Source organism: Oncorhynchus keta, unplaced genomic scaffold, assembly GCF_023373465.1.
Source record: "Oncorhynchus keta strain PuntledgeMale-10-30-2019 unplaced genomic scaffold, Oket_V2 Un_scaffold_14044_pilon_pilon, whole genome shotgun sequence".
Lineage (NCBI taxonomy): Eukaryota > Metazoa > Chordata > Actinopteri > Salmoniformes > Salmonidae > Oncorhynchus > Oncorhynchus keta.
This window is the reverse complement of record NW_026290781.1, coordinates 276,757-300,476: the sequence shown is the minus strand read 5'-3', so window position 1 is coordinate 300,476 and position 23,720 is coordinate 276,757. Positions and strand designations below refer to the sequence as shown.

Genomic DNA, 23,720 nt, shown 5'->3' with positions numbered 1-23,720 from the left:
ACACTCAGCCTGGTCTCTCTACTACAGATATAATCTACTGTAACACTCAGCCTGGTCTCTCTACTACATATCTACTGTAACACTCAGCCTGGTCTCTCTACTACAGATCTACTGTAACGCTCAGTCTGGTCTCTCTACTACAGATCTACTGTAACACTCAGCCTGGTCTCTCTACTAGATCTACTGTAACACTCAGCCTGGTCTCTCTACTACAGATCTACTGTAACGCTCAGTCTGGTCTCTCTACTACAGATCTACTGTAACACTCAGCCTGGTCTCTCTACTACATATCTACTGTAACACTCAGCCTGGTCTCTCTACTACAGATCTACTGTAACACTCAGCCTGGTCTCTCTACTACAGATCTACTGTAACACTCAGCCTGGTCTCAGCAGCCTGGTCTCTCTACTACATATCTACTGTAACACTCAGCCTGGTCTCTCTACTACAGATCTACTGTAACACTCAGTCTGGTCTCTCTACTACAGATCTACTGTAACACTCAGCCTGGTCTCTCTACTACATATCTACTGTAACACTCAGCCTGGTCTCTCTACTACAGATCTACTGTAACACTCAGCCTGGTCTCTCTACTACAGATCTACTGTAACACTCAGCCTGGTCTCTACTACAGATCTACTGTAACACTCAGCCTGGTCTCTCTACTACAGATCTACTGTAACACTCAGCCTGGTCTCTACTACAGATCTACTGTAACACTCAGCCCGGTCTCTCTACTACATATCTACTGTAACACTCAGCCTGGTCTCTCTACTACAGATCTACTGTAACACTCAGCCTGGTCTCTCTACTACATATCTACTGTAACACTCAGCCTGGTCTCTCTACTACAGATCTACTGTAACACTCAGCCTGGTCTCTCTACTACATATCTACTGTAACACTCAGCCTGGTCTCTCTACTACATATCTACTGTAATACTCAGCCTGGTCTCTCTACTACAGATATAATCTACTGTAACACTCAGCCTGGTCTCTCTACTACAGATCTACTGTAACACTCAGCCTGGTCTCTCTACTACATATCTACTGTAACACTCAGCCTGGTCTCTCTACTACAGATCTACTGTAACACTCAGCCTGGTCTCTCTACTACATATCTACTGTAACACTCAGCCTGGTCTCTCTACTACATATCTACTGTAACACTCAGCCTGGTCTCTCTACTACAGATCTACTGTAACACTCAGCCTGGTCTCTCTACTACATATCTACTGTAACACTCAGCCTGGTCTCTCTACTACATATCTACTGTAACGCTCAGCCTGGTCTCTCTACTACATATCTACTGCAACACTCAGCCTGGTCTCTCTACTACAGATCTACTGTAACACTCAGCCTGGTCTCTCTACTACATATCTACTGTAACACTCAGCCTGGTCTCTCTACTACAGATCTACTGTAACACTCAGCCTGGTCTCTCTACTACAGATCTACTGCAACACTCAGCCTGGTCTCTCTACTACAGATATAATCTACTGTAACACTCAGCCTGGTCTCTCTACTACATATCTACTGTAACACTCAGCCTGGTCTCTCTACTACAGATCTACTGTAACGCTCAGTCTGGTCTCTCTACTACAGATCTACTGTAACACTCAGCCTGGTCTCTCTACTACAGATCTACTGCAACACTCAGCCTGGTCTCTCTACTACAGATCTACTGTAACACTCAGCCTGGTCTCTCTACTACAGATCTACTGTAACACTCAGCCTGGTCTCTCTACTACAGATCTACTGTAACGCTCAGCCTGGTCTCTCTACTACAGATCTACTGTAACACTCAGCCTGGTCTCTCTACTACATATCTACTGTAACACTCAGCCTGGTCTCTCTACTACAGATCTACTGTAACACTCAGCCTGGTCTCTCTACTACAGATCTACTGTAACGCTCAGCCTGGTCTCTCTACTACATATCTACTGTAACACTCAGCCTGGTCTCTCTACTACAGATCTACTGTAACGCTCAGTCTGGTCTCTCTACTACAGATCTACTGTAACACTCAGCCTGGTCTCTCTACTACATATCTACTGTAACACTCAGCCTGGTCTCTCTACTACAGATCTACTGTAACACTCAGCCTGGTCTCTCTACTACAGATCTACTGTAACACTCAGCCTGGTCTCTCTACTACAGATCTACTGTAACACTCAGCCTGGTCTCTCTACTACAGATCTACTGTAACACTCAGCCTGGTCACTCTACTACAGATCTACTGTAACACTCAGCCCGGTCTCTCTACTACATATCTACTGTAACACTCAGCCTGGTCTCTCTACTACAGATCTACTGTAACACTCAGCCTGGTCTCTCTACTACATATCTACTGTAACACTCAGCCTGGTCTCTCTACTACAGATCTACTGTAACACTCAGCCTGGTCTCTCTACTACATATCTACTGTAACACTCAGCCTGGTCTCTCTACTACATATCTACTGTAATACTCAGCCTGGTCTCTCTACTACAGATATAATCTACTGTAACACTCAGCCTGGTCTCTCTACTACAGATCTACTGTAACACTCAGCCTGGTCTCTCTACTACATATCTACTGTAACACTCAGCCTGGTCTCTCTACTACAGATCTACTGTAACACTCAGCCTGGTCTCTCTACTACATATCTACTGTAACACTCAGCCTGGTCTCTCTACTACATATCTACTGTAACACTCAGCCTGGTCTCTCTACTACAGATCTACTGTAACACTCAGCCTGTTCTCTCTACTACATATCTACTGTAACACTCAGCCTGGTCTCTCTACTACATATCTACTGTAACGCTCAGCCTGGTCTCTCTACTACATATCTACTGCAACACTCAGCCTGGTCTCTCTACTACAGATCTACTGTAACACTCAGCCTGGTCTCTATACTACAGATCTACTGTAACACTCAGCCTGGTCTCTCTACTACATATCTACTGTAACACTCAGCCTGGTCTCTCTACTACAGATCTACTGTAACACTCAGCCTGGTCTCTCTACTACAGATATAATCTACTGTAACACTCAGCCTGGTCACTCTACTACATATCTACTGCAACACTCAGCCTGGTCTCTCTACTACAGATCTACTATAACGCTCAGTCTGGTCTCTCTACTACAGATCTACTGTAACACTCAGCCTGGTCTCTCTACTACATATCTACTGTAACACTCAGCCTGGTCTCTCTACTACAGATCTACTGTAACACTCAGCCTGGTCTCTCTACTACAGATCTACTGTAACACTCAGCCTGGTCTCTCTACTACATATCTACTGTAACACTCAGCCTGGTCTCTCTACTACAGATCTACTGTAACACTCAGTCTGGTCACTCTACTACAGATATAATCTACTGAAACACTCAGCCTGGTCTCTCTACTACAGATATAATATACTGTAACACTCAGCCTGGTCACTACTACAGATCTACTGTAACACTCAGCCTGGTCTCTCTACTACAGATATAATCTACTGTAACACTCAGCCTGGTCTCTCTACTACATATCTACTGTAACACTCAGCCTGGTCTCTCTACTACATATCTACTGTAACACTCAGCCTGGTCTCTCTACTACAGATCTACTGTAACACTCAGCCTGGTCTCTCTACTACATATCTACTGTAACACTCAGCCTGGTCTCTCTACTACAGATCTACTGTAACACTCAGCCTGGTCTCTCTACTACATATCTACTGTAACACTCAGCCTGGTCTCTCTACTACAGATCTACTGTAACGCTCAGCCTGGTCTCTCTACTACAGATCTACTGTAACACTCAGCCTGGTCTCTCTACTACAGATATAATCTACTGTAACACTCAGCCTGGTCTCTCTACTACAGATCTACTGTAACACTCAGCCTGGTCTCTCTACTACATATCTACTGTAACACTCAGCCTGGTCTCTCTACTACAGATCTACTGTAACACTCAGCCTGGTCTCTCTACTACAGATCTACTGTAACACTCAGCCTGGTCTCTCTACTACATATCTACTGTAACACTCAGCCTGGTCTCTCTACTACATATCTACTGTAACACTCAGCCTGGTCTCTCTACTACAGATCTACTGTAACACTCAGCCTGGTCTCTCTACTACATATCTACTGTAACACTCAGCCTGGTCTCTCTACTACAGATTTCCTGTAACACTCAGCCTGGTCTCTCTACTACATATCTACTGTAACACTCAGCCTGGTCTCTCTACTACAGATCTACTGTAACACTCAGCCTGGTCTCTCTACTACAGATCTACTGTAACACTCAGCCTGGTCTCTCTACTACATATCTACTGTAACACTCAGCCTGGTCTCTCTACTACATATCTACTGTAACACTCAGCCTGGTCTCTCTACTACAGATCTACTGTAACACTCAGTCTGGTCACTCTACTACAGATATAATCTACTGAAACACTCAGCCTGGTCTCTCTACTACAGATATAATATACTGTAACACTCAGCCTGGTCACTACTACAGATCTACTGTAACACTCAGCCTGGTCTCTCTACTACAGATATAATCTACTGTAACACTCAGCCTGGTCTCTCTACTACATATCTACTGTAACACTCAGCCTGGTCTCTCTACTACATATCTACTGTAACACTCAGCCTGGTCTCTCTACTACAGATCTACTGCAACACTCAGCCTGGTCTCTCTACTACATATCTACTGTAACACTCAGCCTGGTCTCTCTACTACAGATCTACTGTAACACTCAGCCTGGTCTCTCTACTACAGATCTACTGTAACACTCAGCCTGGTCTCTCTACTACAGATCTACTGTAACACTCAGCCTGGTCTCTCTACTACAGATCTACTGTAACGCTCAGCCTGGTCTCTCTACTACAGATCTACTGTAACACTCAGCCTGGTCTCTCTACTACAGATATACTGTAACACTCAGCCTGGTCTCTCTACTACATATCTACTGTAACACTCAGCCTGGTCTCTCTACTACAGATCTACTGTAACGCTCAGCCTGGTCTCTCTACTACAGATCTACTGTAACACTCAGCCTGGTCTCTCTACTACAGATATAATCTACTGTAACACTCAGCCTGGTCTCTCTACTACAGATCTACTGTAACACTCAGCCTGGTCTCTCTACTACATATCTACTGTAACACTCAGCCTGGTCTCTCTACTACAGATCTACTGTAACACTCAGCCTGGTCTCTCTACTACAGATCTACTGTAACACTCAGCCTGGTCTCTCTACTACATATCTACTGTAACACTCAGCCTGGTCTCTCTACTACATATCTACTGTAACACTCAGCCTGGTCTTTCTACTACAGATCTACTGTAACACTCAGCCTGGTCTCTCTACTACATATCTACTGCAACACTCAGCCTGGTCTCTCTACTACAGATTTCCTGTAACACTCAGCCTGGTCTCTCTACTACATATCTACTGTAACACTCAGCCTGGTCTCTCTACTACAGATCTACTGTAACACTCAGCCTGGTCTCTCTACTACAGATCTACTGTAACACTCAGCCTGGTCTCTCTACTACATATCTACTGTAACACTCAGCCTGGTCTCTCTACTACAGATTTCCTGTAACACTCAGCCTGGTCTCTCTACTACATATCTACTGTAACACTCAGCCTGGTCTCTCTACTACAGATCTACTGTAACACTCAGCCTGGTCTCTCTACTACATATCTACTGTAACACTCAGCCTGGTCTCTCTACTACATATCTACTGTAACACTCAGCCTGGTCTCTCTACTACATATCTACTGCAACACTCAGCCTGGTCTCTCTACTACATATCTACTGTAACACTCAGCCTGGTCTCTCTACTACAGATCTACTGTAACACTCAGCCTGGTCTCTCTACTACAGATCTACTGTAACACTCAGCCTGGTCTCTCTACTACATATCTACTGTAACACTCAGCCTGGTCTCTCTACTACATATCTACTGTAACGCTCAGCCTGGTCTCTCTACTACATATCTACTGCAACACTCAGCCTGGTCTCTCTACTACAGATCTACTGTAACACTCAGCCTGGTCTCTCTACTACAGATCTACTGTAACACTCAGCCTGGTCTCTCTACTACATATCTACTGTAACACTCAGCCTGGTCTCTCTACTACAGATCTACTGTAACACTCAGCCTGGTCTCTCTACTACAGATATAATCTACTGTAACACTCAGCCTGGTCACTCTACTACATATCTACTGCAACACTCAGCCTGGTCTCTCTACTACAGATCTACTATAACGCTCAGTCTGGTCTCTCTACTACAGATCTACTGTAACACTCAGCCTGGTCTCTCTACTACATATCTACTGTAACACTCAGCCTGGTCTCTCTACTACAGATCTACTGTAACACTCAGCCTGGTCTCTCTACTACAGATATAATCTACTGCAACACTCAGCCTGGTCTCTCTACTACAGATCTACTGTAACACTCAGCCTGGTCTCTCTACTACATATCTACTGCAACACTCAGCCTGGTCTCTCTACTACATATCTACTGCAACACTCAGCCTGGTCTCTCTACTACATATCTACTGCAACACTCAGCCTGGTCTCTCTACTACATATCTACTGTAACACTCAGCCTGGTCTCTCTACTACAGATCTACTGTAACACTCAGCCTGGTCTCTCTACTACATATCTACTGTAACACTCAGCCTGGTCTCTCTACTACATATCTACTGCAACACTCAGCCTGGTCTCTCTACTACATATCTACTGTAACACTCAGCCTGGTCTCTCTACTACAGATATAATCTACTGTAACACTCAGCCTGGTCTCTCTACTACAGATCTACTGTAACGCTCAGCCTGGTCACTCAGCCCAATATGTCCCCATACAGATAGAACCAGACATTAAACAGTCATTTCTCCATACAGATAGAACCAGACATTAAACAGACATTTCTCCATACAGATAGACCCAGACATTAAACAGACATTTCTCCATACAGATAGAACCAGACATTAAACAGACATTTCTCCATACAGATAGAACCAGACATTAAACAGACATTTCTCCATACAGATAGAACCAGACATTAAACAGACATTTCTCCATACAGATAGAACCAGACATTAAACAGACATTTCTCCATACAGATAGAACCAGACATTAAACAGTCATTTCATTTCATTTAATCTCAGCCTGGTCTCTCTACAGATATTTCTCCATACAGATAGAACCAGACATTAAACAGACATTTCTCCATACAGATAGAACCAGACATTAAACAGACATTATACATCCCAACCTGAGGTAATGATCTGATGTCTGGTTTGACGGACATGATATGATATGAGTTGCATTGACATTTTTGTGTGTGTCTGTGTGTTCTGACCTGGGGATGTCGTCTTCTCCCATCATGCCGTGCGGTATGGGTGAGTAGCGTCGTGGCGAGGGCGGCGGCAGAGAGGATTGTGGGTAATCTAGGTAGTTAGGGCCCACGTCTGGGTCCATGTACGCTGGAGAGACAGGGAGAGATGAGGTTGAATATGTAGAGCTGGACCCCGGTACATTACAACACTGCTCAGCTTCAAGTTCCTTGGCGTTTCCACATCACCAACAAACTGTCATGGTCCAAACACACCAAGACAGTCGTGAAGAGGGCACGACAAAGCCTATTCTCCCTCTGGAGACTGAAAAGATGTGGCATGGGTCCTCAGATCCTCAAAAGGTTCTACAGAGGGTACGGCCCAGTACATCACTGGGGCCAAGCTTCCTGCCATCCAGGACCTCTATACCAGGCGGTGTCAGAGGAAGGCCCTATAGAGGGTGGTACGTACGGCCCAGTACATCACTGGGGCTAAGCTGCCTGCCATCCAGGACCTCTATACCAGGCGGTGTCAGAGGAAGGCCCTATAGAGGGTGGTACGTACGGCCCAGTACATCACTGGGGCTAAGCTGCCTGCCATCCAGGACCTCTATACTAGGCGGTGTCAGAGGAAGGACCAACAAATTGTCAAAGACTCCAGCTACCCCAGTCATAGACTGTTCTCTCTACTACCACACGGCAAGCGGTACTGGAACGCCAAGTCTTGGTCCAAGAGGCTTCTAAACAGTTTTTACCCCCAAGCTTTAAGACTCCTGAACAGCTAATCAATTGGCCACCCAGACTATTTACATTAACACCCCCCTTTACACCGCTGGTACTCTCTGTTTATTATCTATCCATAGTGTCACGGCCCCTCCTCTGCAGTGGGAGAGGGTACCTTAGGAGATAGCTCCTCCTCTGCAGTACAGGGGGGCGGATCCTCCTGCAGGCAGAGGAGGGTCCTTAGTGATGGGAGGAGTCTGACAACTGTCATAGCTCCTCCTCTGCAGTGCAGGGGGGCGGATCCTCCTGCAGGCAGAGGAGGGTCCTTAGTGATGGGAGGAGTCTGACAACTGTCATAGCTCCTCCTCTGCAGTGGGAGAGGGTACCTTAGTGATGGGAGGAGTCTGACAACTGTCATAGCTCCTCCTCTGCAGTGCAGGGGGCGGTTCCTCCTGCAGGCAGAGGAGGGTCCTTAGTGATGGGAGGAGTCTGACAACTGTCATAGCTCCTCCTCTGCAGTGCAGGGGGCGGATCCTCCTGCAGGCAGAGGAGGGTCCTTAGTGATGGGAGGAGTCTGACAACTGTCATAGCTCCTCCTCTGCAGTGCAGGGGGCGGATCCTCCTGCAGGCAGAGGAGGGTCCTTAGTGATGGGAGGAGTCTGACAACTGTCATAGCTCCTCCTCTGCAGTGCAGGGGGCGGATCCTCCTGCAGGCAGAGGAGGGTCCTTAGTGATGGGAGGAGTCTGACAACTGTCATAGCTCCTCCTCTGCAGTGCAGGGGGGCGGGTCCTCCTGCAGGCAGAGGAGGGTCCTTAGTGATGGGAGGAGTCTGACAACTGTCATAGCTCCTCCTCTGCAGTGCAGGGGGGCGGATCCTCCTGCAGGCAGAGGAGGGTCCTTAGTGATGGGAGGAGTCTGACAACTGTCATAGCTCCTCCTCTGCAGTGCAGGGGCGGTTCCTCCTGCAGGCAGAGGAGGGTCCTTAGTGATGGGAGGAGTCTGACAACTGTCATAGCTCCTCCTCTGCAGTGCAGGGGGCGGTTCCTCCTGCAGGCAGAGGAGGGTCCTTAGTGATGGGAGGAGTCTGACAACTGTCATAGCTCCTCCTCTGCAGTGCAGGGGGCGGTTCCTCCTGCAGGCAGAGGAGGGTCCTTAGTGATGGGAGGAGTCTGACAACTGTCATAGCTCCTCCTCTGCAGTGCAGGGGGCGGATCCTCCTGCAGGCAGAGGAGGGTCCTTAGTGATGGGAGGAGTCTGACAACTGTCATAGCTCCTCCTCTGCAGTACAGGGGGCGGATCCTCCTGCAGGCAGAGGAGGGTCCTTAGTGATGGGAGGAGTCTGACAACTGTCATAGCTCCTCCTCTGCAGTGCAGGGGGCGGTTCCTCCTGCAGGCAGAGGAGGGTCCTTAGTGATTGGAGTCACCTGGGCTCAGGGTATTTAAACGGCTGCTTCACCAATCTCTCTCTGCTCCTCCAGGTATACACCTGTTTTGTTTGTTCCTTTGTAGTTTTACATAGTTTTTGACTCTGTACCAGTACCCCCTGTATATAGCCTCCACATTGACTCTGTACCGGTACCCCCTGTATATAGCCTCCACATTGACTCTGTACCGGTACCCCCTGTATATACCCTCCACATTGACTCTGTACCAGTACCCCCTGTATATAGCCTCCACATTGACTCTGTACCGGTACCCCCTGTATATAGCCTCCACATTGACTCTGTACCAGTACCCCCTGTATATAGCCTCCACATTGACTAGCCTCCACATTGACTCTGTACCAGTACCCCCTGTATATAGCCTCCACATTGACTAGCCTCCACATTGACTCTGTACCAGTACCCCCTGTATATAGCCTCCACATTGACTAGCCTCCACATTGACTCTGTACCAGTAACCCCTGTATATAACCTCCACATTGACTCTGTACCAGTACCCCCTGTATATAGCCTCCACATTGACTCTGTACCAGTACCCCCTGTATATAGCCTCCACATTGACTCTGTGCCGTAATACCCTGTATATAGCCTCCACATTAACTCTGTACCAGTACCCCCTGTATATAGCCTCCACATTGACTCTGTGCCGTAATACCCTGTATATAGCCTCCACATTGACTCTGTACCGGTACCCCCTGTATATACCCTTCACATTGACTCTGTACCGGTACCCCCTGTATATAGCCTCCACATTGACTCTGTACCAGTACCCCCTGTATATAGCCTCCACATTGACTCTGTACCGGTACCCCCTGTATATACCCTCCACATTGACTCTGTACCAGTACCCCCTGTATATAGCCTCCACATTGACTCTGTACCGGTACCCCCTGTATATACCCTCCACATTGACTCTGTACCGGTACCCCCTGTATATAGCCTCCACATTGACTCTGTACCGGTACCCCCTGTATATAGCCTCCACATTGACTCTGTACCAGTACCCCCTGTATATAGCCTCCACATTGACTCTGTCCCGGTACCCCTGTATATAGCCTCCACATTGACTCTGTACCGGTACCCCCTGTATATAGCCTGCACATTGACTCTGTACCGGTACCCCCTGTATATACCCTTCACATTGACTCTGTACCGGTACCCCCTGTATATACCCTTCACATTGACTCTGTACCAGTACCCCCTGTATATAGCCTCCACATTGACTCTGTACCGGTACCCCCTGTATATACCCTCCACATTGACTCTGTACCGGTACCCCCTGTATATAGCCTCCACATTGACTCTGTACCGGTACCCCCTGTATATAGCCTCCACATTGACTCTGTACCAGTACCCCCTGTATATAGCCTCCACATTGACTCTGTCCCGGTACCCCTGTATATAGCCTCCACATTGACTCTGTACCGGTACCCCCTGTATATAGCCTCCACATTGACTCTGTACCGGTACCCCCTGTATATACCCTTCACATTGACTCTGTACCGGTACCCCCTGTATATAGCCTCCACATTGACTCTGTACCGGTACCCCCTGTATATAGCCCCCATGTACATATTGATATTTTATCGTCTTACTGTTTTTACTTTAGTTTATTTAGAATATATTTTCTTAAGAAAAACAAAAGTTAAAACTGCATTGTTGGTTAAGGGCTGGTCACCTGTTGGTTATGGGCTGGTCAGTCTGCATTTCACTGTGAGGTCTACACCTGTTGGTTAAGGGCTGGTCACCTGTTGGTTAAGGGCTGGTCAGTCAGCATTTCACTGTGAGGTCTACACCTGTTGGTTAAGGGCTGGTCAGTCAGCATTTCACTGTGAGGTCTACACCTGGTGGTTAAGGGCTGGTCAGTCAGCATTTCACTGTGAGGTCTACACCTGTTGGTCAAGGGCCGGTCAGTCAGCATTTCACTGTGAGGTCTACACCTGTTGGTTAAGGGCTGGTCAGTCAGCATTTCACTGTGAGGTCTACACCTGGTGGTTAAGGGCTGGTCAGTCAGCATTTCACTGTGAGGTCTACACCTGTTGGTTAAGGGCTGGTCAGTCTGCATTTCACTGTGAGGTCTACACCTGTTGGTTAAGGCCTGGTCAGTCAGCATTTCACTGTGAGGTCTACACCTGTTGGTTAAGGGCTGGTCAGACAGCATTTCACTTTGAGGTCTACACCTGTTGGTTAAGGGCTGGTCAGTCAGCATTTCACTGTGAGGTCTACACCTGTTGGTTAAGGGCTGGTCAGTCAGCATTTCACTGTGAGGTCTACACCTGTTGGTTAAGGGCTGGTCAGTCAGCATGTCACTGTGAGGTCTACACCTGTTGGTTAAGGGCTGGTCAGTCAGCATTTCACTTTGAGGTCTACACCTGTTGGTTAAGGGCTGGTCAGTCAGCATTTCACTGTGAGGTCTACACCTGGTGGTTAAGGGCTGGTCAGTCAGCATTTCACTGTGAGGTCTACACCTGTTGGTTAAGGGCTGGTCAGTCAGCATTTCACTGTGAGGTCTACACCTGTTGGTTAAGGGCTGGTCAGACAGCATTTGACTTTGAGGTCTACACCTGTTGGTTAAGGGCTGGTCAGTCAGCATTTCACTGTGAGGTCTACCCCTGTTGGTCAAGGGCCGGTCAGTCAGCATTTCACTGTGAGGTCTACACCTGTTGGTTAAGGGCTGGTCAGTCAGCATTTCACTGTGAGGTCTACACCTGGTGGTTAAGGGCTGGTCAGTCAGCATTTCACTGTGAGGTCTACACCTGTTGGTTAAGGGCTGGTCAGTCTGCATTTCACTGTGAGGTCTACACCTGTTGGTTAAGGCCTGGTCAGTCAGCATTTCACTGTGAGGTCTACACCTGTTGGTTAAGGGCTGGTCAGTCAGCATTTCACTGTGAGGTCTACACCTGTTGGTTAAGGGCTTGTCAGTCAGCATTTCACTGTGAGGTCTACACCTGGTGGTTAAGGGCTGGTCAGTCAGCATTTCACTGTGAGGTCTACACCTGTTGGTTAAGGGCTGGTCAGTCTGCATTTCACTGTGAGGTCTACACCTGTTGGTTAAGGGCTGGTCAGTCAGCATTTCACTGTGAGGTCTACACCTGTTGGTTAAGGGCTGGTCAGTCAGCATTTCACTGTGAGGTCTACACCTGTTGGTTAAGGGCTGGTCAGTCTGCATTTCACTGTGAGGTCTACACCTGTTGGTTAAGGGCTGGTCAGTCAGCATTTCACTGTGAGGTCTACACCTGTTTTATTCTGCACATGCGACACATCAATTTGATTTGACATGTTAGTGGGTCTAGGAGTCCTAACCCCTAACCCTAACACCCCTAACCCCAACCCTAACCCTAACCCATAACACCCCTAACCCCAACCCTAACACCCCTAACCCTAACCCTAACACCCCTAACCCCAACCGTAACCCTAACCCCTAACACCTAACCCTTAACCATAACCATATCCCCAACCCCTAACCCCAACCCCTAACCCTAACACCCCTAACTCCAACCGTAACCCTAACCCCTAACCCTAACCCCTAAACCTTAACCATAACCATAACCATATCCCCAACCCCTAACCCCAACCCCTAACCCTAACCCTTACCCCAACCCCTTACCCCAACCCTAACCCCTAACCCCAACCCTAACCCTAACCCCAACCCCTATCCCTAACCCCAACCCCAACCCCAACCCTAACCCTAACCCCTAACCCTTAACCCCTAACCCTTAACCCTTAACCCTACTCCCTAACCCTACCCCTACCCCTAACCCCTAACCCCTAACCCCTAACCCTTAACCCTTAACCCTAACCCTAACCCTAACCCTACTCCCTAACCCTAACCCTACCCCTACCCCTAACCCCTAACCCTAACCCTAAACCCTAACCCTACACCTAACCCAACCCTAACCCTAAACCCTAACCCAACACCTAATCCCTAACCCCTAACACTGTGTAGAGGTGTATACGTACAGGTGAGGTCAGGGGGACTGTACTGGTCAGGTGTGTAGAGATGTGAAGGTTTGGTTACTCTCAGGTAGACCACCTAACAGTCCTAACACTAACCCCTAACACTGTGTAGAGGTGTATACGTACAGGTGAGGTCAGGGGGACTGTACTGGTCAGGTGTGTAGAGATGTGAAGGTTTGGCTACTCTCAGGTAGACCACCTAACAGTCCTAACACTAACCCCTAACACTGTGTAGAGGTGTATACGTACAGGTGAGGTCAGGGGGACTGTACTGGTCAGGTGTGTAGAGATGTGAAGGTTTGGTTACTCTCAGGTAGACCACCTAACAGTCCTAACACTAACCCCTAACACTGTGTAGAGGTGTATACGTACAGGTGAGGTCAGGGGGACTGTACTGGTCAGGTGTGTAGAGATGTGAAGGTTTGGTTACTCTCAGGTAGACCACCTAACAGTCCTAACACTAACCCCTAACACTGTGTAGAGGTGTATACGTACAGGTGAGGTCAGGGGGACTGTACTGGTCAGGTGTGTAGAGATGTGAAGGTTTGGTTACTCTCAGGTAGACCACCTAACAGTCCTAACACTAACCCCTAACACTGTGTAGAGGTGTATACGTACAGGTGAGGTCAGGGGGACTGTACTGGTCAGGTGTGTAGAGATGTGAAGGTTTGGTTACTCTCAGGTAGACCACCTAACAGTCCTAACACTAACCCCTAACACTGTGTAGAGGTGTATACGTACAGGTGAGGTCAGGGGGACTGTACTGGTCAGGTGTGTAGAGATGTGAAGGTTTGGCTACTCTCAGGTAGACCACCTAACAGTCCTAACACTAACCCCTAACACTGTGTAGAGGTGTATACGTACAGGTGAGGTCAGGGGGACTGTACTGGTCAGGTGTGTAGAGATGTGAAGGTTTGGTTACTCTCAGGTAGACCACCTAACAGTCCTAACACTAACCCCTAACACTGTGTAGAGGTGTATACGTACAGGTGAGGTCAGGGGGACTGTACTGGTCAGGTGTGTAGAGATGTGAAGGTTTGGCTACTCTCAGGTAGACCACCTCGGCTGTGTTCTTCAGAGCTGATACTGCGTCTTCATGCATCACATCTTCTAAACACACCTGGTTCACCTGGTGACAGAGACATGACATAGAGACAGTCAAACATGACATAGATACATGACATAGATACATGACATAGATACATGACATAGATACATGACAGAGACAGTTAAACATGACATAGATACATGACATAGATACATGACAGAGACAGTTAAACATGACATAGATACATGACATAGATACATGACATAGATACATGACATAGAGACAGTCAAACATGACATAGATACATGACATACCGTGCTTTTGGAAAGTATTCCGACCCCTTGACTTTCTCCACATATTGTTACGTTCTAAAATTCCTCGTCGCAAAATGTGTATTTTTTATTTTGCAAATGTATATTAAAAAACTGCAATATCACATTTACATAAGTATTCAGACCCATTACTCAGTACTTTGTTGAAGCACCTTTGGCAGCGATTACAGCCTCTAGTCTTCTTGTGTATGATGCTACAAGCTTGGCACACCTGTATTTGGGGAGTTTCTCCCATTCTTCTTTGCAGATCCCTTCAAGCTCTGTCAGGTTGGATGGGGAGTGTCGCTGCACAGCTATTTTCATGTCTCTCCAGAGATGTTCGATCAGGTTCAAGTCAGGGCTCTGGCTGGGCCACTCAAGGACATTCAGAGATTTGTCCCGAAGCCACTTCTGCACTGTCTTGGCTGTGTGCTTAGGGTCGATGTCCTGTTGGAAGGTGAACGTTCGCCCCAGTCTGAGTTCCTGAGCACTCTGGAACAGGTTTTGATCAATGAACTCTCTGTACTTTCCTCCGTTCATCTTTCTCTTGATCCTGACTTGTCTCCCAGTCCTTGCCACCGAAAAACATCCCCTCAGCATGATGCTGCCACCACCATGCTTCACCGTAGGGATGGTGCCAGGTTTCCTCCAGACGTGATGCTTGGCATTCAGGCCAAAGAGTCTTGGTTTCGTCAGAACAGAGAATCTTGTTTCTCATGGTCTGAGAGTCCTTTAGGTGCCTTTCGGCAAACTGCAAGCAGGCTGTCTCATGTGCCTTTTTACTGAGGAGTTGCTTCCGCCTGGCCACTCTACCATAAAGGCCTGATTGATTGGGTTCTTGGTCACCTCCCCCGGCGGCCAGTTCTAGGAAGTCTTTGTAGCTCCAAACGTCTCCCAACTAAGTGATCTGATTACTTTTTACAGTGTATTGTGTGTGTGTTTACATTTACATGTTAGTCATTTAGCAGACACTCTTATCCATAGAGACTTACAGTTAGTGCATTTATCTTCAGATAGCTAACAGTAAAACCAACATTGGGACACCAGCTTTAGGGAGATGTCTCTCTCAGATAGCTAGGTGAGACAACCATATATCACAGTCATAGTCAGGACATTCATCTTCAGATAGCTAGGTGGGACAACCACATATCTATCATAGTCAGGACATTCATCTTCAGATAGCTAGGTGGGACAACCACATATCTATCATAGTCAGGACATTCATCTTCAGATAGCTAGGTGGGTCAACCACATATCGCAGTCATAGTCAGTACATTCATCTTCAGATAGCTAGGTGGACCAGTCATAGTCAGTACATTCATCTTCAGATAGCTAGGTGGACCAGTCATAGTCAGTACATTCATCTCCAGATAGCTAGGTGGACCAGTCATAGTCAGTACATTCATCTCCAGATAGCTAGGCGTTCCATTGCAATTCTACAGACAAAGGAATTCTCCGGTTGGAACATTATTGAAGATTTATGATAAAAACATCCTAAAGATTGATTCTATACTTCGTTTGACATGTTTCTACGAACTGTAATATGACTTTTCGTCTGAACTTTCGCCAGGACTTGCCCGCGCATCGTGAGTTTGGATTGTGTACTAAACGCAAGAACAAAAATGAGGTATTTGGACATAAATGATGGACTTTATCGAACAAATTAAAACATTTATTGTGGAACTGGGATTCATGGGAGTGCATTCTGATGAAGATCATTAAAGGTAAGTGAATATTTATAATGCTATTTCTGACGTCTGTTGACTCCACAAAATGGCGGATATCTGTATGGCTTGATTTGTTGTCTGAGCGCTGTACTCAGATTATTGCATGGTATGCTTTTTCCGTAAAGTTCTTTTGAAATCTGACACAGCGGTTGCATTAAGGAGAAGTTTATCTAAAGTTCCATGCATAACACTTTTATTTTCATCAACATTTATGATGAGTATTTCTGTAAATTGATGTGGCTCTCTGCAAAATCACCGGATGTTTCTGGAACTACTGAACATAACGCATCAATGTAAACTCCGATGTTTGGATATAAATATGAACTTTATCGAACAAAACATACATGTATTGTGTAACATGAAATCCTATGAGTGTCATCTGATGAAGATCATCAAAGGTTAGTGATTCATTTTATGTCTATTTCTGCTTTTTGTAACTCCTCTCTTTGGCTGGAAAAATGGCTGTGTTTTTCTGTGACTAGGTGCAGACCTAACATAATCATTTCGTCGTAAAGCCTTTTGAAATCGGACAGTGTGGTGGGATTAACAACAAGTTTATCTTTAAAATGGTGTAAAATACTTCTATGTTTGAGGAATTTAGTAATGAGATTTCTGTTGTTTTGAATTTGGCACCCTGCACTTTCACTGGCTGTTGTCATATCACGTTAGCGGGATCTAAGCCATTAGAAGATGAGCAGGGACACTGCTGTCCTAGCTTCAGGGGGAAACTGGTTCCACCATTGGGGTGCCAGGACAGAGAAGAGCTTGGACTGGGCTGAGCGGGAGCTGCCTCCCGTAGGGGTGGGAGGACAGAGAAGAGCTTGGACTGGGCTGAGCGGGAGCTGCCTCCCGTAGGGGTGGGAGGACAGAGAAGAGCTTGGACTGGGCTGAGCGGGAGCTGCCTCCCGTAGGGGTGGGAGGACAGAGAAGAGCTTGGACTGGGCTGAGCGGGAGCTGCCTCCCGTAGGGGTGGGAGGACAGAGAAGAGCTTGGACTGGGCTGAGCGGGAGCTGCCTCCGGTAGGGGTGGGAGGACAGAGAAGAGCTTGGACTGGGCTGAGCGAGAGCTGCCTCCCGTAGGGGTGGGAGGACAGAGAAGAGCTTGGACTGGACTGAGAGGGAGCTGCCTCCCGTAGGGGTGGGAGGACAGAGAAGAGCTTGGACTGGACTGAGCGGGAGCTGCCTCCCGTAGGGGTGGGAGGACAGAGAAGAGCTTGGACTGGGCTGAGCGGGAGCTGCCTCCCGTAGGGGTGGGAGGACAGAGAAGAGCTTGGACTGGGCTGAGCGGGAGCTGCCTCCCGTAGGGGTGGGAGGACAGAGAAGAGCTTGGACTGGGCTGAGCGGGAGCTGCCTCCCGTAGGGGTGGGAGGACAGAGAAGAGCTTGGACTGGGCTGAGCGGGAGCTGCCTCCGGTAGGGGTGGGAGGACAGAGAAGAGCTTGGACTGGGCTGAGCGAGAGCTGCCTCCCGTAGGGTTGGGAGGACAGAGAAGAGCTTGGACTGGACTGAGAGGGAGCTGCCTCCCGTAGGGGTGGGAGGACAGAGAAGAGCTTGGACTGGACTGAGCGGGAGCTGCCTCCCGTAGGGGTGGGAGGACAGAGAAGAGCTTGGACTGGGCTGAGCGGGAGCTGCCTCCCGTAGGGGTGGGAGGACAGAAAAGAGCTTGGACTGGGCTGAGCGGGAGCTGCCTCCCGTAGGGGTGGGAGGACAGAGAAGAGCTTGAAGTGGGCTGAGCGGGAGCTGCCTCCGGTAGGGGTGGGAGGACAGAGAAGAGCTTGGACTGGGCTGAGCGGGAGCTGCCTCCCGTAGGGTTGGGAGGAAAGAGAAGAGCTTGGACTGGGCTGAGCAGGAGCTGCCTCCTGTAGGGGTGGGAAGACCAAGAGACCAGAGGTGGCAGAACAGAGTGCTCGGGTTGGGGTGTAGAGCTTGAGCATAGCCTGTAGGTAGGGAAGGGCAGTTTCTCTTGCTGTTCCGTAGGTAACCGCCATGGTCTTGTAGTGGATGTGAGCTTCAACTGGAAGCCAGTGGAGGAGAAGGGTGTCATGAGAGAACTTGGAAAGGTTGACAGAAGTTGCAAGGGTTTGGAGCCCAGCCAACAGCGAGTTGCAAAAGTCCAGAAGGGACAAGAAAAGTGCCTGGATTAGGAGCTGCACCACTTCCTGTGTGCGGTAGGGTCCTACTCTACAGATGTTCCTCTTCCTGTGTGCTGTAGGGTCGTACAGATGTTGTAGATTATGAACCTGCAGGAGTGAGTCACTGCTTTGATGTTTACAGAGAACGACAGGGTGTTGTCACGCCAAGGTTCTTTGCACTCTGGGAGGGGGACACTGTGGAGTTTTCAACTGTCATGTAGAGGTCTTTGAGCGGGCAGGCCTTCCCTATGAGAAAGACCAGCTCCGTCTTGTCGAGGTTGAGCTTGAGGTGGTGGGCCGACATCCAAGTTGAGATATCTGCCAGACACACAGAGATGCCTGTCACCACCTGGGCGTCAGAAGGTGGGAATGAGAAAAGCAGTTTGAGTGTCATCTGCAGAGCAGCGATAGGAGAGACCATGTGAGGATATGACCAGTGACTTGGTCTATAGAGAGGAGAGGAGAGGTCCATCCTCATAGCAGTAATAGAAGTGGGACACCAGTAGTGAGAGTATGTGGTGCAGACACAGATCCTCTCCACATCACCTGGTAGGAGCGGCCTGCCAGGTAGGAGCGGCCTGCCAGGTAGGAGCGGCCTGCCAGGTAGGAGCGGCCTGCCAGGTAGGAGCGGCCTGCCAGGTAGGAGCGGCCTGCCAGGTAGGAGCGGCCTGCCAGGTAGGATGCAATCCAGGAGTGTGAAGAGCCTGAAGGGGCTGAAGGGCAGCATAGACTGAGGTGATCTGACGGGACTGAAGGGCAGCATAGACTGAGGTGATCTGATAGGACTGAAGGGCAGCATAGACTGAGGTGATCTGACAGGACTGAAGGGCAGCATAGACTGAGGTGATCTGATAGGACTGAAGGGCAGCATAGACTGAGGTGATCTGACAGGACTGAAGGGCAGCATAGACTGAGGTGATCTGACAGGACTGAAGGGCAGCATAGACTGAGGTGATCTGACAGGACTGAAGGGCAGCATAGACTGAGGTGATCTGACGGGACTGAAGGGCAGCATAGACTGAGGTGATCTGATAGGACTGAAGGGCAGCATAGACTGAGGTGATCTGATAGGACTGAAGGGCAGCATAGACTGAGGTGATCTGACAGGACTGAAGGGCAGCATAGACTGAGGTGATCTGACAGGACTGGAGGGCAGCATAGACTGAGGTGATCTGAAGGGCAGCATAGACTGAGGTGATCTGATAGGACTGAAGGGCAGCATAGACTGAGGTGATCTGACAGGACTGGAGGGCAGCATAGACTGAGGTGATCTGAAGGGCAGCATAGACTGAGGTGATCTGAAGGGCAGCATAGACTGAGGTGATCTGATAGGACTGAAGGGCAGCATAGACAGGTGATCTGACAGGACTGAAGGGCAGCATAGACTGAGGTGATCTGATAGGACTGAAGGGCAGCATAGACTGAGGTGATCTGATATGACTGAAGGGCAGCATAGACTGAGGTGATCTGATAGGACTGAAGGGCAGCATAGACTGAGGTGATCTGATAGGACTGAAGGGCAGCATAGACTGAGGTGATCTGACAGGACTGAAGGGCAGCATAGACTGAGGTGATCTGACAGGACTGAAGGGCAGCATAGACTGAGGTGATCTGACAGGACTGAAGGGCAGCATAGACTGAGGTGATCTGATAGGGCTGAAGAGAAGCATAGACTGAGATGAACTTGGAGTTCTTGACCGCAGATCGGCAGTTCCAAACACTAACAGAGACCCAGACTTCCACGTGGGTTTTGTGCACAGGGTGATAAACTAGACGGCTTGCAGCCAAGGGTGTCTGTAAAGCCTACAGGGAGAGGTGAGAACAGGTATAGAAAACACACATAGTTGACAAAACTACAAAAGAGAAAAATGAGATATTCTGTAAATAACTCGGTAAGATACTCAAGTGAGAGAGTGGCGTGGAACCTTCCTCGTACATCTCGGCAGAACCGTCTAAGTTTCGCGAAAATACCGCTACTGACACGACCGCCACTTACAGCTGCTGCTGAGAAACCAGGAGACTGAAGACCTAACACTAATTACCTAGGAGATGAGAATCCTGATAACCGGAGTCCTCTAGCTCTAGAACCACTCCTGGAGATAACAGGAGTCCTCTAGCTCTAGAACCACTCCTGGAGATAACTGGAGTCCTCTAGCTCTAGAACCACTCCTGGAGATAACCGGAGTCCTCTAGCTCTAGAACCACTCCTGGAGATAACCGGAGTCCTCTAGCTCGAGAACCACTCCTGGAGATTACAGGAGTCCTCTAGCTCTAGAACCACTCCTGGAGATTACAGGAGCCCTCTAGCTCTAGAACCACTCCTGGAGATTACAGGAGTCCTCTAGCTCGAGAACCACTCCTGGAGATTACAGGAGTCCTCTAGCTCTAGAACCACTCCTGGAGATAACCGGAGTCCTCTAGCTCGAGAACCACTCCTGGAGATTACAGGAGTCCTCTAGCTCTAGAACCACTCCTGGAGATTACAGGAGTCCTCTAGCTCTAGAACCACTCCTGGAGATTACAGGAGTCCTCTAGCTCTAGAACCACTCCTGGAGATTACAGGAGTCCTCTAGCTCGAGAACCACTCCTGGAGATTACAGGAGTCCTCTAGCTCTAGAACCACTCCTGGAGATAACCGGAGTCCTCTAGCTCTAGAACCACTCCTGGAGATAACCGGAGTCCTCTAGCTCTAGAACCACTCCTGGAGATAACCGGAGTCCTCTAGCTCGAGAACCACTCCTGGAGATAACCGGAGTCCTCTAGCTCGAGAACCACTCCTGGAGATTACAGGAGTCCTCTAGCTCTAGAACCACTCCTGGAGATTACAGGAGTCCTCTAGCTCTAGAACCACTCCTGGAGATTACAGGAGTCCTCTAGCTCTAGAACCACTCCTGGAGATTACAGGAGTCCTCTAGCTCTAGAACCACTCCTGGAGATTACAGGAGTCCTCTAGCTCTAGAACCACTCCTGGAGATAACCGGAGTCCTCTAGCTCGAGAACCACTCCTGGAGATAACAGGAGTCCTCTAGCTCTAGAACCACTCCTGGAGATAACAGGAGTCCTCTAGCTCTAGAACCACTCCTGGAGATAACCGGAGTCCTCTAGCTCTAGAACCACTCCTGGAGATAACCGGAGTCCTCTAGCTCTAGAACCACTCCTGGAGATTACAGGAGTCCTCTAGCTCGAGAACCACTCCTGGAGATTACAGGAGTCCTCTAGCTCTAGAACCACTCCTGGAGATAACCGGAGTCCTCTAGCTCTAGAACCACTCCTGGAGATAACCGGAGTCCTCTAGCTCTAGAACCACTCCTGGAGATTACAGGAGTCCTCTAGCTCTAGAACCACTCCTGGAGATTACAGGAGTCCTCTAGCTCGAGAACCACTCCTGGAGATTACAGGAGTCCTCTAGCTCTAGAACCACTCCTGGAGATAACCGGAGTCCTCTAGCTCTAGAACCACTCCTGGAGATAACCGGAGTCCTCTAGCTCTAGAACCACTCCTGGAGATAACCGGAGTCCTCTAGCTCTAGAACCACTCCTGGAGATTACAGGAGTCCTCTAGCTCTAGAACCACTCCTGGAGATAACCGGAGTCCTCTAGCTCTAGAACCACTCCTGGAGATAACAGGAGTCCTCTAGGTCTAGAACCATTCCTGGAGATATCAGGAGATATCAGGAGTCCTCTAGCTCTAGAACCACTCCTGGAGATAACAGGAGTCCTCTAGCTCTAGAACCACTCCTGGAGATATCAGGAGTCCTCTAGGTCTAGAACCATTCCTGGAGATATCAGGAGATATCAGGAGTCCTCTAGCTCTAGAACCACTCCTGAAGATATCAGGAGTCCTCTAGCTCTAGAACCACTCCTGGAGATATCAGGAGTCCTCTAGGTCTAGAACCACTCCTGAAGATATCAGGAGTCATCTAGCTCTAGAACCACTCTTGAAGATATCAGGAGTCATCTAGCGCTATAATCACTCCTAGAGATATCAGCAGCCCTCTAGCTCAGAAAATAGATTAATACTTATGTAAATTTGATATTTCAGTTTTTTTTATTCATATTCATTAGAAAAAAATTCTACAAACCAGTTTTTGCTTTGTCATTATGGGGTATTGTTTCATTATGGGTTATTGTGTCAAGATTGATGAGACATTCTTTTAAATCAGAAATGTGGAAAAAGTTAAGGGGTCTGAATACATTCCGAATACACTGTAGATGCATGACATTGTCAGACATGACATAGAGATATGACATAGAGATATGACATAGAGATATGACATAGTCAGACGGGATGTAGAGACATGACATAGAGACATGACATAGTCAGATGGGATGTAGAGACATGACATAGAGACATGACATAGAGACATGACATAGTCAGATGGGATGTAGAGACATGACATAGAGACATGACATAGTCAGACGGGATGTAGTCAGTTGAGATCAGAGCCATTCAGAAAACCAGCTGAATAGTCCAGCTCTGCAGTAGTTCCACAGAGGACCAGAAGAGGGCACTACTCAACGACTAAACTTCTGTCATATATACTCACCACATAATGAAAACAGATCTGTGCGATCGTGAGTGTCAGTGAGTGTGTCCGTGAGAGTGTCAGTAAACGTGTCCGTGAGCGTGTTACTCACAGCCAGTATCTTATCGCCTATCTGTAGGTGTCCATCTTTACAGGCCGCTCCTCCCTCGATGATCTTAGTCACATATATACTGTTGTCACCTGGTACATGCTGGTTCCCTAGTCCACCTGCTATACTGAACCCCAAACCTGAAAAACACAGACACACACACACACACATAGAATAAGGGAAGAGGAAGATTAGGAAGAGGAGGGAGGAAGAGGAGGGAGGAGGAGGAAGAGGAGGTGGGATGAGGAGGAAGAGGAGGCAGGAGGAGGAGGTGGAGAAAGGGGATGTGGGAGGATGAGGAAGAGGAGGTGGGAGGAGGGGAAGGGGGAGGTGGGAGGATGAGGAGGTGGGATGAGGAGGAAGAGGAGGGAAGAGAAGAAGGGGGAGGTGGGAGGATGAGGAAGAAGAGGTGGGAGG

At 48.4% G+C, this 23,720-nt stretch overlaps 1 protein-coding gene and 1 long non-coding RNA gene across 21 annotated transcripts in view; both read right to left on the bottom strand.

Moving 5' to 3' along the window:
- The window catches only part of LOC118382146 (disks large homolog 4-like), a 161,767-nt gene that overhangs the window by 36,367 nt on the left and 101,680 nt on the right, over positions 1 to 23,720 (bottom strand). For 4 of the 20 annotated variants that reach the window (XM_052513768.1, XM_052513769.1, XM_052513770.1 and 1 more), the window contains 3 exons: positions 23,307 to 23,443; positions 14,441 to 14,582; positions 7,358 to 7,481 (listed from right to left, as the gene is read on the bottom strand). In XM_052513768.1, coding sequence (XP_052369728.1) covers positions 7,358 to 7,481; positions 14,441 to 14,582; positions 23,307 to 23,443 — 403 coding nt within the window. Of the gene's footprint in view, positions 1 to 7,357; positions 7,482 to 13,456; positions 13,505 to 13,579; positions 13,649 to 13,702; positions 13,751 to 13,825; positions 13,874 to 13,948; positions 13,997 to 14,071; positions 14,120 to 14,194; positions 14,264 to 14,317; positions 14,366 to 14,440; positions 14,583 to 23,306; positions 23,444 to 23,720 lie in introns of those variants that run through there. The other 16 variants (XM_052513774.1, XM_052513784.1, XM_052513772.1 and 13 more) reach the window with 8 other exon arrangements.
- LOC127927420 (uncharacterized) lies at positions 12,150 to 12,733 on the bottom strand. The gene is made up of 3 exons (XR_008127325.1): positions 12,685 to 12,733; positions 12,541 to 12,636; positions 12,150 to 12,252 (listed from the first exon to the last, which is right to left on the bottom strand). It is a non-coding gene; the product is annotated as an uncharacterized LOC127927420 (long non-coding RNA).